The sequence below is a fragment of the Syngnathus typhle genome, linkage group LG16 (genome assembly GCF_033458585.1).
Source record: "Syngnathus typhle isolate RoL2023-S1 ecotype Sweden linkage group LG16, RoL_Styp_1.0, whole genome shotgun sequence".
NCBI classification, from domain to species: Eukaryota; Metazoa; Chordata; class Actinopteri; order Syngnathiformes; family Syngnathidae; genus Syngnathus; species Syngnathus typhle.
Window position 1 is genome coordinate 3,017,706 of NC_083753.1, and position 17,748 is coordinate 3,035,453.

General features: G+C 50.0%; 3 protein-coding genes across 6 annotated transcripts; 2 read left to right on the top strand and 1 right to left on the bottom strand.

Moving 5' to 3' along the window:
• The first annotated feature begins 86 nt into the window (after positions 1 to 86).
• tecpr2 (tectonin beta-propeller repeat containing 2) lies at positions 87 to 10,869 on the top strand. 4 transcript variants are annotated; one of them, XM_061302260.1, is made up of 26 exons: positions 87 to 247; positions 645 to 719; positions 1,019 to 1,159; positions 1,234 to 1,362; positions 1,451 to 1,582; positions 1,831 to 1,988; positions 2,278 to 2,431; positions 2,827 to 2,979; positions 3,049 to 3,369; positions 3,527 to 3,695; positions 3,792 to 3,981; positions 4,053 to 4,215; positions 4,300 to 4,521; positions 4,642 to 4,709; positions 4,774 to 4,889; positions 4,959 to 5,132; positions 5,218 to 5,398; positions 5,583 to 5,724; positions 5,833 to 6,148; positions 6,292 to 6,389; positions 6,468 to 6,603; positions 8,608 to 8,756; positions 8,963 to 9,104; positions 9,171 to 9,320; positions 9,628 to 9,788; positions 9,861 to 10,869. In XM_061302260.1, the coding sequence occupies exons 2-25, from the start codon at positions 648 to 650 to the stop codon at positions 9,765 to 9,767; spliced, it is 3,816 nt and encodes a 1,271-aa protein (XP_061158244.1). In that variant the 5' UTR covers positions 87 to 247; positions 645 to 647; the 3' UTR covers positions 9,768 to 9,788; positions 9,861 to 10,869. The 4 variants fall into 4 exon arrangements, with proteins under 4 accessions (XP_061158244.1, XP_061158247.1, XP_061158245.1 ...); XM_061302261.1 differs by having other exon boundaries at positions 88 to 247; positions 2,281 to 2,431; positions 9,628 to 10,869; XM_061302259.1 differs by having other exon boundaries at positions 93 to 249; positions 9,628 to 10,869.
• ankrd9 (ankyrin repeat domain 9) lies at positions 10,444 to 11,952 on the bottom strand. Its single transcript, XM_061302283.1, has one exon. It carries the CDS (start codon positions 11,837 to 11,839, stop codon positions 10,988 to 10,990), a length of 852 nt encoding a protein of 283 aa, XP_061158267.1. The 5' UTR covers positions 11,840 to 11,952; the 3' UTR covers positions 10,444 to 10,987.
• Positions 11,953 to 12,879: 927 nt separating this feature from the next.
• On the top strand, positions 12,880 to 17,335 carry rcor1 (REST corepressor 1). The gene is made up of 13 exons (XM_061302280.1): positions 12,880 to 13,206; positions 13,308 to 13,364; positions 14,087 to 14,167; positions 14,291 to 14,343; positions 14,509 to 14,670; positions 14,738 to 14,856; positions 14,938 to 15,007; positions 15,076 to 15,117; positions 15,584 to 15,733; positions 15,807 to 15,884; positions 16,037 to 16,094; positions 16,160 to 16,372; positions 17,026 to 17,335. Exons 1-13 carry the CDS (start codon positions 13,032 to 13,034, stop codon positions 17,058 to 17,060), a joined length of 1,293 nt encoding a protein of 430 aa, XP_061158264.1. The 5' UTR covers positions 12,880 to 13,031; the 3' UTR covers positions 17,061 to 17,335.
• The last annotated feature ends 413 nt before the right edge of the window (positions 17,336 to 17,748 follow it).

Genomic DNA, 17,748 nt, shown 5'->3' on the forward strand with positions numbered 1-17,748 from the left:
ATTGTAATCAAATCGCATACATTTAGACTGAAAAATTACAAAGAACAAGAACACAATAACGCATAAAGATGACGTCACAAGCCAAATGGCGGGTAGCGGGAGATGGACGCATTTGGATGACGACAACAATATGACGTTTACCAGACTGTCAGGGCGATGTCGCCTCTGTTTACCATCCACCAGCTGCTGGGATGAATAACATCTGGACGCACAACCGAGCGACGCGTTCCACGCGACATTAGACTGAGTGTGACATTTTGTTCCGTTGTCAATATTGTTACCTCGTCATGCTCGGCTGTTAGCTTAGCTTGTGCTCGGACAGGCTCGCTCAAAACAGAACGCTGCATGCATGTGTGTGTGTGCGTGTTTATGCGTGCGTACGTGTGCGTGTACGAGGGTGTGTGTGTCCGTGTGTGTGTACGTGCGAGTGTACGTGCTTGCTCGCTTGCCTTCCTGCGTGCGTGCGTCAATTTTATTTCAACGCTCCATTGTGTTTGTCTTGGTTTTGAAATTGAAACAAAATTTCCAGTAGTTTTGGTATCATATTGTTGCAGTGACAGTGTATTTATAGAGAATGTAGCTGTTTATTGAACGCTTGTAAATATGGCTTTGGGATCAGAAATGCAATTGTTCTTCCTCCACAGAACATGGAGAGCCAGGCATCCGTGTTGAGGGAATTCTGCCTACTCCAGCACCTGCTGAACGCCATCCCAGCCAAAGTAAAACACCTGTGCACATATTTTACACGATGAGCCCATGAGTAAAGTGGCATAGAGTGGACTTTGTCTAGTCGCTGGGAGAGGGGAAATCCGTCTATAATTGGAATGAAATGCAATGGGGGAATGAGAAATAGGGAAAACAAATCAGAAACAACAAATCAAAATAATATTGATGTATTGACCAAAAAAAAAACTCTGCGCCAAACCGTGAGTATGCGGGAGTCGACCGGACAAGGACTAATGTACAATCTATTTACAGGGCACAGAAGCATTAGCAGTATTGTAAATTGTGTCTGCAGGTTCAGCGGGGATTCCGCTCAGTGGTAGTCTACCTGACGGCGGTAGACAGCAGCCGCGACTTTGTGGCAGTGGGCAGCAGCATCGGCATGTTGTACCTCTACTGCCGCCGCCTGGCTCACATGAACAAGTACAGCCTGGAGGTGGTGCTCTTTTTCGTCTTCCTGTCTGGTGTGCTCCGATCCATCCACTCTTTTAAACGAGTGCATGTGTTCAGGGAAAGTGCGACGCCATCACGGCCGTGAAGCTGCTGAGTTGCTTCGACGACCTGGTTGCCGTGGGAACGGGCTCAGGCCGAGTGGCCGTCTTCCAGTTGGTGTCACCGTTGCCGGGACGCAACAAGCAGGTGAGCTGCGTGCCCCAAAGCCGCACACTGGGATTTCACTTGCGTGAAATGATGTGCTCAGTTTGCACGTGTTTGCGTGTGCGTCCAGCTGCGGCGCTTCGATGTGGTGGGCCTCCACAAAGGCACGGTGACGTCTTTGGCGTGGAGCACCAACGGCATGAAACTTTTCTCTGGGGACGACAAAGGCCGCGTGGTCTTCTCCGCTCTGGACCTCGATCAGGTGACACCGCAAGGCCGCCACGTTGACACCAAGCGTCGCACGTGGGGGTCTTCGGTCACATGATTTTATCTTTTTTTTGTTTCACAAATCCACACTGTTGCTCGTCCTCCACATGCAGTTTGTTATTTATGTATGTGAATCAAGCTAAAGGTATGGCAAATTTAGTGTTCGTTTCCTGCCAAGTAGTGATGCTTGTATTCCGCCTGGCATCAGTCGACGTGACACACGCCGTACGTGTGTCTTTCCAGGGCACATGCACGCCAGTGCGCTTGTTGGAGGAACCAGGTGGCGTCGTGCAGCTGGACTACAGTCACCAGGTTCTCCTGGTGTCTACGCAGCAACGCTCGCTGCTATACTGCATGCACACGCAGCAGATCCAGCAGCTCGGTGCCAAACCCAGGAAGAGGTGAGGGTCACGTGTTGCACGCTGCGTGAACAGGATGCGGTGTGTGTGTGTGCGCGTGCGTGCGTGCGTGTCTGCCTGCCTGCCTGGCTCCCTGCCTACCTCCCTCCCTCCCTCCCTCCCTCCCTCCCTCCTCTGGGAGTTGCACACAAGTCACACAAGTGATGTAGTCTCAAGTAACCCTCAAGTGTCACTCGGGGCTCTACTGGAATTTTTGCAGTTTTTCCATGAGTGTGTGTTGTCATTTTTTGGGGCGGGGGACAGTAAACGTGCGTACGTGTGTGTGTGTCAGTAGTGGAAGGTTCGGGGCCTGCTTTCTGCCGGCTCTTTGCAAGCAGAGTGACCTTCAAGTGTTCGCAGCCCGACCGGGACTTCGACTGTGGAGGTCGGATGTGTCGGGTCATGTGGTGGACACCAGACTGCTAAAAGCGTTCTTCAACACTCCGGTACTTCCACCCAAGTTCAACTCGTACTTGCTATTTGACTTGTAGTGATTGCTATTGCTGGCGTCGGTATAAATCCATCGCCACCATTGCTGATATTGATTTTGATTATTTTGCGGTACTCGACTACCGCTGCTGGTACTTTGGTACGTTTTAACTGGTACTTAGACCAGTTTCAACTGCTCGTACCAGTTCTGATACTTGATCTTGCTGGCATTTGACTGCCCCTGGTACTTAATGACTCAATCTAATGGGACCGCCGCCACTGCTTCTGCTCCATCTGCCGACACAAACACTTGAAATTGCTTTCGGTACCGCAACCGGTACTGTGACAAAAGTGCTCCTGCTGTTGTCACAGCAGGTGACTCTTTGTTTTGTCTTACTCGTTTGTCCGACAGATTCCCCACTTTGAGATCTTCCCCCGCCCTTGTCTGGTAGGGGCATACCGTCCGTCCGAGCGTCAGCTGGGTCTGCTCAGCTGCTTCCTCAAGGAAGGTTGGATCGTCAGCTGGAACGAATACAGCGTCTACGTGATGGACTGCATCAACCAGGTGCCGCCGTGCCATTGCTGACTTACAGGGGCCGCAAACGTAATCGGGCTCTCCCGCCGCTGCATTCAGGTGCTGGTCGGCGCCTTGGAGAGCAGCGGGGACATAGTGTCGCTGTCCTGCTGTGACAACGAGATCTTCGTCCTGAAGGGAGACAGAGATCTCATTCGACTGTCGGACGGTCCGGAGGGCGTCTCGCATTCACCGTCCCACTACCCTGTGCGTCTGTCATCGCCATTGACGCCACAAGCCAACGCGGTCACGCCCACGGGTTGGGTGGAGACGGCTCAGCCAATCAGGACGGTGGCCATCATTGTGGAGGGCGGGGCCGGCCAGGGGGACGGGAGCCTCGCTGAAGAAGAGGAGGAAGCTGAAGAAGCGCAGGAGAAGCAGGTGATGAGGACTCCATTATTTATTTGATGTGTGCAATTTATTTACACTATTTGAGTGAAGCTACTTCTGCATCTGACAGATATTTTACTGGTACCAGTTCTGTATGCTTCAGCTTTGCCTGCACCTGACGTAGAAAGCGTCCTGTGCTTTTTCTCAGGACGCTGACGTCCCGAGCAACTGCTCGCGTAGCCGCAGCAGCTCAGTCACTTCTTGGGACAGTTTCCACGGAAACAATGCCTACAGCGCCCCCGTGGGGCAGGAGGAGGTGTGGCAGGAGCTGGTGGTGAAAGCCGTCAAGGTGAAGAAGAAGAAGAGGCAACGACAAGGCAAGCGCAAGCTCTGTAACAAATGGACCGCATGGCAGCCTTCCACACGCAACAGTGAGCCAGCTCACAAAGCGACTCTTTGTTCTCTTTTGGCAGACAGCGGCGGTGGCAATCGCCTGTCCGAGAGCAGGTGCTCCGAGTCCATGTTTGTAATCCAGGACGGCAGCTGTTCTAACGGCGGCGGTGGGCCCTCCCTCCGGGATCTGGAACTTCCAAAACAGGACTCTCCAATGGAGACCGGGAACAGAACTGAGAAGGAGGATGAAGCTCAGGAGGAGGATTCCAGGTTTGCAGTTGACAGCAGCGCTCTCCACTTCCTGTTATTGTGACCGCCGTCTTACACCAGCTTCTCCTCAGCTGCTTGCCCTCGCAGAAGGAGACGGTGGTCCTCACCCCCAACGTGGACATGTTACTGGAGTGCACCTTCTCCTACTTGCAGCGTGAAGGACAGGAGCGGCAGCCCACCGACGAACAGGATGAGAATTTCCTCGGTCCCGCCATGCAAGCGGAGGTTCAACAAGTAAGCGCTACCATATGTGGACTGTGGCACAGGCTTTAAGGCGTAGAAAACCATTGCTGTAACAAATGTCCGTGACACCTGTAGGAGGACGACTCTGTGCCACCCGCCGATGTGATGGACCAGACCGGAAATTCCGGACTCCCCGGCAAGAAGCCGAGCATGTCCAGCGATGACGAGGAGGGTGACATCTACCGCCAAAGTCTTCCCGGCGCCAATGCGGAACACGGCGGCGGTGCTAAAAGTCAAATGGCTGATGAAGTGCTGCAGCGGAACGCTCGGAACGGACCTGAATGCAAAGCTGAGCAGGTGAGCTTTACAGAAAAAAAACATGACATGCATGGCTGTGAAGTGCTAAGACAGGTGGGGAAGCTGAAGACAGGACTCCCATCATCCCCAACTGCACACATAAAAAAAATGTCTTTCTAGCTGGCAGAAAGCTGGATGGGGTATTCTGGACCCTCATGTGGAATACTGAGTCTTCACGTGACTGACAGGTGTGTGCGTGTGTAGCTGCAAGTGCGTGTGCACGTGATGCAATGTTACGTGTGTGGACGGCAGGTACGTGTGGTGTTTGGACTTCAAGGGCGGACTCTACTGCAGCCTTCTGCCTGGAAGCAGCCTCCAGTGGCAGCGGTTTGAGGACAACATTCACCAGGTGGCGCTCTCTCCCTCAGGTGAGCCCAGCCCTTGTGTGAGCGCGTGTGTTAGCAGCGCTCAGCTAAACATAGCCGGCCTCGTGCTAGGTCACTTGTTGTGGAAGGTGGAGCAGAAGAGCATGACGGCATACGCCTGTGGCAAAGTCTCGGCGCAGGGCAAGCGTCACTGGTACAAGGCGGCCAAGCAGACGGCCTACGTGGCCCTCGGCGATGACTCGGCCTGGATCGTGGGGACCAACGGGGACCTGTACCTCCAGACGGGTAACTTCCCGTCTTTGGCGTTGAGCATTTGGGCATCGCCTGAATCCGCTTCATCCCACCTTCTCATCACGCTCGTTTGCGCCAGGCCTGAGTGTGGACCGGCCATGCGCCCGCTCGGTGAAGGTGGACGTGCCATGCGTGTTCAGTCAGGTGTGCGCGCGGGGGGGCGTGGTCTGGGCCCTGAGCGAGCACAACGCTCTCTTCTACAGGGAAGGGCTCGACAGCTTCTGCGGCATGGGTGACGTCTGGAAGTACGACACCGTCAGGTAAATTAAAAGAAGTCAGTAAACGTATTCTGTTCTGCTCGCTGGACCACTACCCACGCGACGTCGACCCGCAGACGGTCAATGTGATGACTGCAATATTACCGCAATTACCTTCAAGCTGACGTTGCGTCGCTGAGCTGCACGTGAGAGCATATCCAGCGCGCTCTGTTGTCTTCTATGACAGCGAGGCTCAGGGCGTGGAGCTCATGTGCATCACGCTGGGCGAAGGCGGCACTGCCTGGGCGTTGGACATCAATGGGAGACTCTACTTCAGGACAGGTGTTTCCTCGCAGCGGCCTCAGGGCGACGACGACCACTGGTGGCAGGTATGCCGCTCCGCCTGTGTAGGAGTTGGCCTTTCACAACTTTGGTGACAGAGATGGATAAGGTGGTATGTGATGGTGCGTGACAATTTGTAATGCGGTGTCCCTCAGGTCAGCATTTCCGACTATGTGGTCTTCGATCAAGGCAGCTTGTTCCAGACGCTCCTGAGCGCCACGCAAAGTGTCGCCACGGTGACAAAGGCACCGGTGGAGCGGGTGGTGGCCTTTCTGTCTCAGTACTCGCAGCGTCAGCCCAGCCTGGTCAACGCCAACGCGGGCGGCGTCTGGGTGGCATCTGGACGCAACCGGTTGCACTTGGCGCGCGGCGGCCTGGTGGGAACGTTTTGGCAGAACCTTGTGCCCAGAGGGACTGTGGCGGCCACCAGGTGGAGCTCCATTACCTCCTCAGCCCTGCCCCACAAAGACGGTGAGGCCTGGACTACGCGCCACTCATAGCAACACACAAAGAACAACATCACTCGATGGTGTGCACAACAAAGTTTCTCACTAACACACACTAGCGCACACAAAGTCACTCGCACTGATTGACAGCCAGCGGCTGCATTTCAGGTGCCTTCCTGTGGTTGGCTCAGAGCAAGAAGGATCTGTTCTGCGTGTGGGACCAGGACGGAGAACTTCGCCCGTCCACGGTCACGCTGCCACCGGAGGTCACTCCCCTTTTCCCGATGATGTTCTGCACTTGCGCCTCTGCTGTCCTCATGTTCTGCCGCCTTTCTCGCCGCCAGGTGGAGCTGACCCAGCTGTCGGCTTGCCACGACGCCCTCTGGGGACTGGACGTCCACGGCCGGGTCTTCATCCGCACCCTGTCTTCGTCGTGTCCCACCGGTCTCCACTGGACCTCGCTGGACCTCAATCAGCTCGGTACGTATTGTCGTCCCGATAAGTTCGCGCCATCTTTGGTGGCCATAGATGACTTTTTGGGCTTTTACCACAACACGTGTTGTCTTTTACAGCTGATTTTTGTTTTTCTTTAGTTTTTACTGTACCCATAGCAATGTCGTCGTCGTCATCATCATATATATGGTTATGCAGATACCTGGCATGAATATAGAAATTGGATTCTGTCCACATCGCCCAGCCCTAGTATGTGTCTGACTTCATTGGACACACTGATGTTTAGTCACTTATTACCTACCAGGCAGAAATCGTCATAGAGCTATCTCATCACCTTTGTTTCAATTCATTTAACGACAATAAAAATCATGTGGGCAGATTGACACACACACACGCACACACACACACACACACACACACACACACACACACACACACACACACACACACACACACGTACACGCACTTGGCTGTTCCATGTCACATCAACAGCTGAATGTTGCATAACAAGCTCTATCAGTTCTGTTTTTAGTTGTGGCCCTTCTCACTATCAGCGAGCGCATGACTGCAAGTCACACGTTCCGCCGCTTGTTTATGTCGCCCCAAGACTGTGACAGTGACGCAGGCGCAAGGTCAGCTTTCAGCCCCCAGATTGTTGGAGCACGTTGATCTTTGGAAGATATTTGACGTGACCGAACACATGTCTCTGGCTGACTGACAGACATGATCTAGCTGAGTGTTTTCTACCTTTTATTGAACCGAAGGATATACTGTATTTTCCATACAAAAAATCTCTAGGCACACCATTAAATATATATATTTTTAGCCTAATTAAGTGAACACTATAATTTACTGTTAGTAAACATTAGCTAATATCCCATTTAGAGTCTAACATTTTGTAAGGGCCTGTTAGAGGTTAACAGTTGCTAATGGATCTGTGACTTGCTAACATTTGCTGATTTGTATGTTATGAGCTAAAATTGGTTAGCATGCCATTAGTACTAAGGTACCTCTCATAAGCTAACACACATCCCATGTTAACAATGTGTCTGTTCCGAGCTCCCATAGGATTGCATGCCCGTTATGTGCTAATTATTACCAGGTAACATTGCCTAATATGTTAGTTCCTTGCTAATGTGTCTGTGGCATCCTACCGGTTCCTATCGTGCCTGTTATGAGCTAATTTAACCGTTACAAGCTAACAAATGCGGTACATTTACAGGGCTCGAAACTAACGATTGCCCGATTGCCCGGGGCAAGTAGCGATGGCAGACGGGCAAGTAGAATTTTTTCCTCACTTGCCCGAACTTGCCCTGCCATAATACCATGTTTTCAAGCTGTAAAAAGACGATTTTGTGCATAATTTCTCGCAACTTCTGCCGCTTCTGGTCCGACATTTTGTTTTCTAGGGAGCGGTTAGTCTCTCGTGTAAGTCTGCAATACATTGATAACGGCAAAGCGCTTCGTAATTAAATGCATCCTCCCTCACCCGTCCCTGGCTCTTCTGCGCCTGCGCACCAGCAGAGCTTGTTTCCGGTTGGCGGATACGAAGGCATATGAAGGCAAAACTTATAGTGTTGTCTTTTTTATTGCAAAAATGTGTCGGGCAAGTAAAAATCCACTCCAAAAAAATTCGGGCAAGTAAAATTTTGTTTCGGGCAAGTAAAATTTTCTCCAACTTGCCCGAGGGCAACTTGGGCAAAAAATAAGCTTCGAGCCCTGCTTTAACCTCCATCGTTTTCTTTCTATCCACTTAACGGATTGCTGTGATGTGGAGTTAACATTTTCTGTTGTTAACATTTTGAGCGACCTGTACTGATTAGTGAGTATCAAGTCATCAAAGGTTAGTGGGGCAGCTTTGAAATATGAGTCTGTTCTCCCAAAAACAGACTGACCTGGAATCTGCTCTGATAGTGCAGATGCTCTTGCTGCACTCATTTTCCACCTTAGCCTTGAACTCCTTCACATCTTTGGCTCGATAGCACATGTCCACGATTGTATGCATGCAAGTATTGTGTGTGTTCGAAACAGGACGTGTACGTTTGGTGAGCATCAGCTGCGGCAGCCAGAACGTTTGGGCTCTCGACAGTCGAGGACTGGTCTACTTCCGCGTTGGAACCCAACCGCTGAACCCTAACATGATGCTTCCTGCTTGGATACACATAGAACCCCCTGTCCAGGTAACACACATCAAAGCTTTTCCAACCACTCTTATCAATGCATATCTGGAGCCACTTGTCCAAGAGTGCCAGGTAACATTTTGTAGGACTGGCTACAGATGTACCACAGATCTAAAACCATCTGAGTAGATGACACACACCTAGTACTACAAATCCAGAATGCCCACGCATGTAGGCGCTTGTCCAGATAATCGTGTTCCTTGCAGCCGGTTGGAGTCCAGCTCGTCAGTATCGAGACAAGTCCAAACGATTGCCATCTGTGGGCCGTGGACAATAGAGGTGCCGTCTTTGTTCGGATGGGACTCAGCGATGAGATGCCTGTCGGGACAAATTGGGACCTAGTGCCAGGTCTGTTCTCAACTCAGCTTCTATATGATTCTTTGTCCGAACCGCAGCTGTCTGTCTGTACTTCAGGTCTGAGCGTCAATCAGCTGGTTCTCAGTTGTCGGACAGTTTGGGTCCGATGTGTCAACGGAGACTTGGCTCGACGTTACGGCGTCTCCGATAGAAACCCGGCTGGGGATTACTGGAAGAAGATACCAGGAAACGCCAACTGGTTGACTGGTAAGTGTGGTTTTGTACTTTTCGACTTAGTCTTTTTGCTCTCTAAGGTGGTTAGCAAATGCTTATTGCTTTTGTCTTCGGTTCTTACGAGGGTGGCAAAATTCAGTGAAATGTCGAAGTTGAAAGTTTTACATAGGAATTAATGGACATTTATAATAATAAACTGCATTTACAATTTCCAGTTAACACCTGTTGTCACCGTACCACAAGGCAGTATTTCCAAAATTGCCCACATGAACTTTTCATGGAAATTTTCACCCTGGATCTTTCAAGGCGGTCTCCTCGCTCTTTTCGTATGTCCTGGCAGTCACTCCTGACGACGATGTGTGGGCGGTGACTGGGATTGGGGGACTGGCCCGCCGGATGACAAAGCGCCTTCCACAAACGGCCCGGCGTCCCACGCCTTCCGGCGGCGACGATGTTGACGACGAGTGGGAACTCCTCTGATCTCGTTCGGCGTGGACTTGTGTAAGATAATTGCCACTTTTTTCCAACATCTTGCGGAATGACACTGACCTGGCGGCTGACATTATTTCCTAGCAAGTGTGATGTTCCTTCACATTACAAGGATGAACTTTAAGGCCAAGGAATGGCTTGAACTTGCTCAAACTATTTCCAAACTGGTCCCACGATGTCAAAGATGGCCCCTGATCAACTGTACGTGTAGTACTGTACAACTAAGACAAGTATGACGCCCAGAATGTGTTTTGAAGGGCTGTAAGTGATGGTGGAAAAACTAGTGGGAACAGGAACTAATCCCTCACTCACCTCTGGTGGATTTAGATTCTTGCAGAAGCTCTTGACACCAGTGAATGGATGGACACAAGTGATATTTAGTGCCACTGGGTTCGAGAACTAAGGAGGATAAGGAATCTTCCACCTTATGATATTCCCTGTGATGAACTCCATACACACTCGACAGATTTGATTTTGGTACTCACTGGGACTCAGACATATACCCTGGACTTCAGTCAATTGTGAAGGCCAAGTCAAGTTTATTTATATAGCCCTAAATCACAGAGACGTCTCCTGCAGTTGACAAATATTATTGACATGCTCTAATCTTAACTCCCAGGAGGGCAAGGATGTCAGTTGGTTGCTTGGAGAAACTGCTGAGTCCAGCTTCAGTTGAGTGACCTTCATTTTATTACGCAATCAAAACACAAAAATATACATGGACTCATTGTCCAAATTCAAGGATCTGAACTATTTACCTTGTCACAAAACACCAAAGTATGTTTTCACAGTAACGGAATATCTAGTCTAGCTCATCAGGTGGCTACTGGGAAGCAGGTAGCTGGTTCATTAGACCAGGGACAGACTAAGTTAAAGTCGTGACATCCTGAAGCGTTAGATATTGGCAGGGCCAGACCGGTCAACCAACTAAACATGTCATGTGGGCACATCCGCTGACATGACTAACCAGTCTGATGAACTTTGATATTTTATGGCAGACTTGACAGACTTGACTCTTAAGTTGCACTTTACTGTACTGTGTGTTGATTGGTTGGAAACTCACCCATGAACATATTAAACACGAAGCTGCTGACTCCAGTGTCAGTTGAGTGTCCTTCACCTTAATACACAATCAAACTCAAAAATGTACATGGGCTCATGGTCTGGAGTCGTGGATCATCGGATCCTTGACATCACAAACACTATCATGTCTATTTCCACGGTAAGGGAAAGTCCAATCTTAATTCACGATGCGGTTGCAGGAAAGTGGGCAACAGGCTCATTTGACCTGGGACAGCCTGGGCTATGGTCCTGAAAGCCTGAAGCAGAAGTGGCGGCGGAGCTGAACCGCTCAACCAGCCAAACACATTCCGCCCCAGGAGGCTTTGCCATCTCTGCGGTTCATCCCGCAGGCGACACAGTGCCACCGGTTCCGGTGCAAAAAGCAGAAGCAGCTCCAAGCAGTGCTGGGCATCGCGTCGCTCGGCCCCACCAGAAGCGGCGAGTCGGAGTAGTGCCGCATCCAAAGCATGCGGCCGTGCTCCGTGCACCAGGAGAAGCAGCAAACAGTCAGCCCGTGACAGTTCCACTGCCAACTGCACCGCTGTCTTCCCTGCATCTGCTCCATGCGCACAGCCTCCACAGCTGTTCAGGTACTCTTGACACCATCCTTCAGGCGCTGACTCCTTCACCGAGTCCACCATCAATCCCAGGATGGTGGTCCGGTTGTAACGCACCGCCACGTGCAGATGCGCCGACCCGCTGCTTTGGCATAGGCCACATTGTGACACGTGTAGTGCCTTGAGAGAGAAACTGCGGAGGAGGTAGCGTGCATAGTCCTGGTGGTCGTGCACCAGCGCGTACATAAGTGCATCTCCGGGCGAGAAGGCGCGCGGGTGGCCGTCATCCCACAGGAACACCTCCATGCTGCGCATGTCCTCCAACAGCCACGCTGGAAGTTGGTCCCGCACTGCGCAGTAGAAGGCGAAGGCGGTCCGCTCACAGTGTCGCTGGGATGGGGACAGCGTGGAAGGATGCGGCGGAGATGAGAGCAGCCAGGGCATGATAGTGACACCACACTTTTAAGAAGAAACCTGGGTCTGTGTTGTGAGCTTCTGTGGTGGCCGTGTCCCTCCAACAGGCGTCCCTGCAGCCTTGGGACATTTATAGTCTACAGGCACGCCACCCTTCCCTCGGCATAGGGGCGTTGTGTGAGCAGGGGCAGGGTGTGATTTAGCAGGGTGTGGGAGGAGTGTTACGCTTCTGCGTTCTGAAATCAGACTCACTTGCCCTCAGGTAGCTCCAATTGAGGGTGTTTGTTTGGGGGCTCGAGAGAGGGGCGGTGCAAGTGCATATCGACCATTGCAGGCATAGCAAACTCTGTTACACCACGACGTGACTGATTATCGCGCCGGACACGGAGTCGCAACATTACGCGAACAAGTAACAGCCGACAAGTGTCTTTCGTTCCAATAAACGTTTATTTAGTTAAAAGTAGCCGTTACGGGTAACCCTTAACGGCTACTTTTAATTTGAACAGCACTTGTTCGTTCAATGTTTCCCCGCCCTCTAAATTATAATGTAACTGTTTTATGAAAAAAATATTTTCACCTGCTCGTAACCAGCGTCAACTTTCTTAGACGTCTTTTGTTTCTTATTTTGGTTGTTGTCGGGGCACATCTAGCGCTTGCAGTACGCAATTGCATCATGCGAGTTATCAAACAGAGTGAGTAATATGTACGTTGCATCTCCCTTTACTGGAAATATTTTAAAATGTTTTGTTAAATGTGCGGAGGTTTTTGTGCCTTTTTTATTTGTCCTTTTGGTGAGTGACCGTGACAACCTGTTTTAGTTGCTTCATATGCCTTGTGTCTTGGAAGGGAAAAAACGTAATTTATATCTGGTTATTACGAGTATTGAACAGTAAATCAGAAACCTCGATCAAGAGTAACTGGGACGTTCCTAAAATAAATTAGTAATTGGTTCCCGCTGTCTCCAGTCCCCAAAATTATAGGGTCTACATAATATTCCTGTTCATGTTAAAACCGAAACAAAGCATTGCTTTATTCAACTACAAATTCTTCTTCGTCTACTTCCGGCTTTAACTTCCGGTTCTACTTTACACCAGTTAGTTACTCGCTCACTTTTTTCTCTCTCCTTTTAAGCCTTGCTATTGTGGGAGGCTCAGAGGAGTTGGCGTCCAAGTCGGCCTACTTCTTCCAGGCGTAGCCGCTCAGCGTCGGTCACGTCCGGCCCATGGCGCCTATGCTCGACAGGAACGCGGAGGCGGCGGCGGTAGCGGGCAAGAGGCGAGGTCGCGGCCCCGGAGCGGCGGTCAGCATCGGCGGGAAGAGTGTGTCCGGTAATGGAATCAGCAGCCGGGGCTGCTGGGAAGATGGAAGTTCAGGCTGCAGTAGTGACGACGAGAACGGTGGGTAGCCTCGGTCCGAGCCCCTGGAAGAATAAAAAGTAAAACTAGCTCACGTTTACCACATTTAAAGTTGCTTGTGGTCATATTTTGGGGGGGTGCAGGTGGAGGGATGCGGGTCGGATCGCAATATCAAGCCGTGGTTCCAGATTTTGACCCGGGTAAGAAAGTCAAGCTTGGATGGGGGAGCCTCCAACAACTCACGCACACAAACATGCGCACGCTCGCACTTTAAACAATTCGTTGAATCGGTTACTAATAATTCACTGATTACTACACAATCGCTGAGTATTAATAATAAAATAACTATAGTAAACACCTATTGTTTATGTTGCCCACCTCACAATAATGCAGGATGGTCAATGTGCTACAAGCTAATTTAACGCCAACAGCGCAGATGATGTACTTGTGAAATTTGCAAACATGTATCCAGTATTAATCCTTGCCTAGTACTGAACAATATGTTACCATTGCAGCTGGTACAGTTATATACAATCAATTCATCGTTTAGAGAACTTGTTTAACTTAAAAATGTCCAAATGCTCAGAATTTCCCCTTCTCAAAATGCAAACATTACTTTTAGTAGCAGTTTAAGTACATTTTGTAAACTGTCAAAGCACAGTCATGATTCATCAATTAATTGTCAAACATAAAAATATGTCAAACACTCGAGCCAATGGTTGTCACTTCTGCCACCTAGCAGTCCATTAAAAAATTTCCGAGTTGCAGAATTATTATTATTATTATATATATATTTTTTGATCAGTGTCATTGATTAGTTGCGGCTTCGTAGATGAATTGTTGTCGTCCCGTAGTGCGGGCCAGTAACAGCGCTCCGCAAAAGCGATGTTGGCTCCATCACTTGCCTCGTGTGTGTTTGCAGAGGTGGCGAAGGCGTGCCAGCTTTCTCATAGTGTGGGCTTGTTGGTGTGGAGTCCCAGCAACAGTGTTCAGCAGAGTCAACGTAAGACCGCTTGCTTCTTTTGGTTTTCACTCAGGCAGAGCAAAGTGACGCTCGCAGTATCATGCCACCGGGCTTCAAAATTCAAGTCCATCTTCAAGTGATTTTTGTTTGTTTGTTTTTCAGTTGACGAATACATCACCATCGCCAAAGACAAACATGGATACAACATGGAACAGGTCGGGCTTCACTGGTCGTCTGTCATAGTGGCTGTTGTGTTCCCTACCGACTGTTGCTTTAGCTTATAAACTTGTGTGTGAAAATTGGAGTCGGGCGTTTTTGGCCTGTTGTGAAGAAATAGCAATCATTGCGTTCCTGACGTCAGTGTCGTTCCTTTTTGGCAGGCCCTGGGCATGCTGTTCTGGCACCAGCACGACGTGGAGAAATCGCTGGCCGACCTGCCCAACTTCACGCCGTTTCCCGACGAGTGGACGGTGGAGGACCGCGTCCTGTTCGAGCAGGCCTTCAGCTTCCACGGGAAGAGCTTCCACCGCATCCAGCAGATGGTGGGCCACCTTAACGTCCGCCGAGTGGCCGGAGCGCCGCCAGCGCTTAACCTTCTGTCCGCTTCAGCTGCCTGACAAGTCCATGGCCAGCTTGGTGCGCTTTTACTACTCATGGAAGAAAAGCCGCAACAGAAGCAGCCTGATGGAGAGGCAGAGCCGCAAAGTCAAGCGAGAGCGAGACGACAGGTGAGCGAGCGGCGGTGGCTTTGACCTCACCCGCATCAGACCGCAGCCCACGCTCAAAAAACATATGTTCGTGCCTTTCAGCGACGATGATGGTCAGGAGCATCACGCCAGCGATCCCGAGTCCGGTCATGCTCAAGAAGACAGCAAGGAGGTTGGTTGAGTCAGCTCGCGGACACACGGCCGACGCATCTCATGTGTGCCTTTCCTTTCTGTTTTCAGGGAGCGGAGCGTTCTGAGCCGAAAGCTGCCGCGGGACTCAAAGTAAGAACGCGCAAAAAATCTTGTCAGCAGTTCACACCGGCACACACGCGCGCAATGAAAACTATGCCAAGCATTATTTGTTCCCATTTACACATGCATGGCCCAAACCTTTGATAACCATCTGCAAAGATATAGCAATATCTCTCAAAATGGCCTCTTGTGAAATACTTGGTTCAATAAAAACAGTAGTTTCATGCAATATCTTATTCTTAAAATGTATACTACAATATTTGGTACATTAAGAAACCTTAAGGTATCCATTACAGTTTTTTTCTTCTTCAAAATAAAAACAGTATTTCCATTACAATTGCAAGACTTTGCAAGATTTTTTTGGCACCTTCAAGTCAGTATCGGCCGGTGTTCGAATACTCGTACTCGGCCTGCAAAAACAACCACATAAGTGCTCCCACTGCGTTCGCAGTTGATGTTCTTTTCAGTTTGTCTCAAATGTCGTCCCTATTGTCAGTCGTCAGGTGTCAAAGGTGCCCACCGGGCCAAGACCCGCCCCCCCAGAGGAATGTTCCTGAAGCAGGAGGACGTGATCTCGCTGTCCAGCTCCTGCGCTCACAGCGTCCTACGCCAGCTGGACGTTCAACTGACCGCCGCCAAGCGACAGGTCGCCGCGGCCGGCTCTGTGTCTGAGTGTGTGCGTGTGTAAACGTGGGTGCAAATGAGTGTGTGCACTTCAGGTCCAGAGCATCAAGCAGTCCAACAGCGCTCTCAAGGAGAAACTGGACTCCGGAGTGGACCAATTCCGACAACCTGAGGCAAGCACGGAATACAAAAATGAATCATAATCAGACAAAAACAATGCAGTTTTCACGGTGGTGCCTTGAGTTGGAACCCTGATGAAGACTTGTGAGGAAGAAGATTTATGATGCCAAGATAATGACAGCTTGCGCATACACATGTGTCACAGGTGAGCAGTAAAGTGAATGGTCGCTGGAGCTCGGATGAGCAGCTTCTGGCGGTTCAAGGTAAATGGCCTGATCTCGGGCTGCCTTTGCGACGCTCGCCTCTAATTGGCCCGCATAATCGACAGCCATCAGGAAGTACGGGCGAGACTATCAGGCCATCTCAGACGTGATCGGCAACAAGTCGGTCGTGCAGGTAAAGAACTTCCTGGTCAACTACCGCCGCCGCTTCAACTTGGACCAGGTGCTGCAGGAGTGGGAGGCAGAGAATGGCGTGGAGGGCGAAGCTGCGCCCGACGACGACAAGATGGAGGCGGTGGGGCCCGGCGAGGAAGATGCAGGTGAGGTGGGGAGGGAGGGGGTTTGTGCCGCTCACATAACTGGACTCATTTACTCTGAAGTCGCCAATGTCAGGGCTTTCCAAAAATGTAAAAGTCCACTTGACTTTGAAAAAGGGTTGTAATAAGGTGATGGCAGAGCACTACTCTTGTCCAAGTCAAGCTCCTCAGCTCACTTCAACGTATCTCGATTCCATGGGTGGTAGTGCATGGCCGTTCTTAGTTGGTGGAGTGATTTGTCTGTTTAATTCCGATAACGAGCGAGACTCCGAGGCCCCCACCGGCCCTTGCACCAGCGTTGGGTGGATCGGTTCCTCCGGACGCAGGTCGCACTCTAGCGCCCTGGCTAACCTGTGCAAGCGAGAGTGTCAAGAAGCCACCAGATGGGGGCAGTGCTGCATTGTCCAAATTAAGCGCCTCCATTCACTTGAACATGGCCCTTGACACCAAACTGCACAAGATGTCGAAAAAGACTTCCTTTTGTCTAATTGAAGCCCTTCAACTCACATCAACATTGTTCCTTGGCAACAGTGTAGCACTGCCAAAGCACTACTTGTGTCTAACAGAATCTCCTCAACTCACACCAGTCAAGATAGCCCAAGAAAAAAAAGACCGATTCATCACTTAACCCCCCCATGGCTCTCTGTGCTCAACAGATGACCAGCTGACTCCGCCGGCCGCAGACCTTTGACCCCGTGTTAATGTGTGTGGATGTTTGACTGCGCCCTCTAACTTTGCTTTTTTTTTTTCTTGAAAAATTGTTTCAATTTGACTTGTGAACTTTATCTGTTGCCATGGCAAAATTACTTTAGAACCTAAACGGAGCTGCCATAGTTTAATTAAATCAATCTGAAAGGAGCTCACTTTTCATTTTATTTTTATGGTGAGGTTTTTGAGCCAATCAGAACATCTCATGATGTTTAATTGCTATTTTTAAAATAAAATAACTGCCATAGTTTTACTCAATTGATCTACCGTTTGTTTGCAGTTAATCACAATGTGTTCTGATACCGTTATCTCAGTTGTTATCATGGTTACCTGGTTTGCCAATTTTTATTAAAGCTGCTGTACTTTGAAAAGCGGCTCACATCTGCACCAATTGTATGCAGCCAGTCAGACTGTCTGCTGGTGGGTACCTGAGGTCGATTCTCAAAATATGTTTTATAAACTAACAGGACCTGTTACAGTTTAAATAAATCGATACCCAGCAGTTCGCCCTGAAAAAATATAGCCAATTAGAACGTCTCCTGATGATGTCATGTTTTATGTCACCATGGTTACCTGGTTAGAAACATTGATCATGTTTAATATTCTCATATCAAGGGCTGGCCTTTATGAGAATATTACACAAGATAAATATTAATTTGTGTGTTGACGCG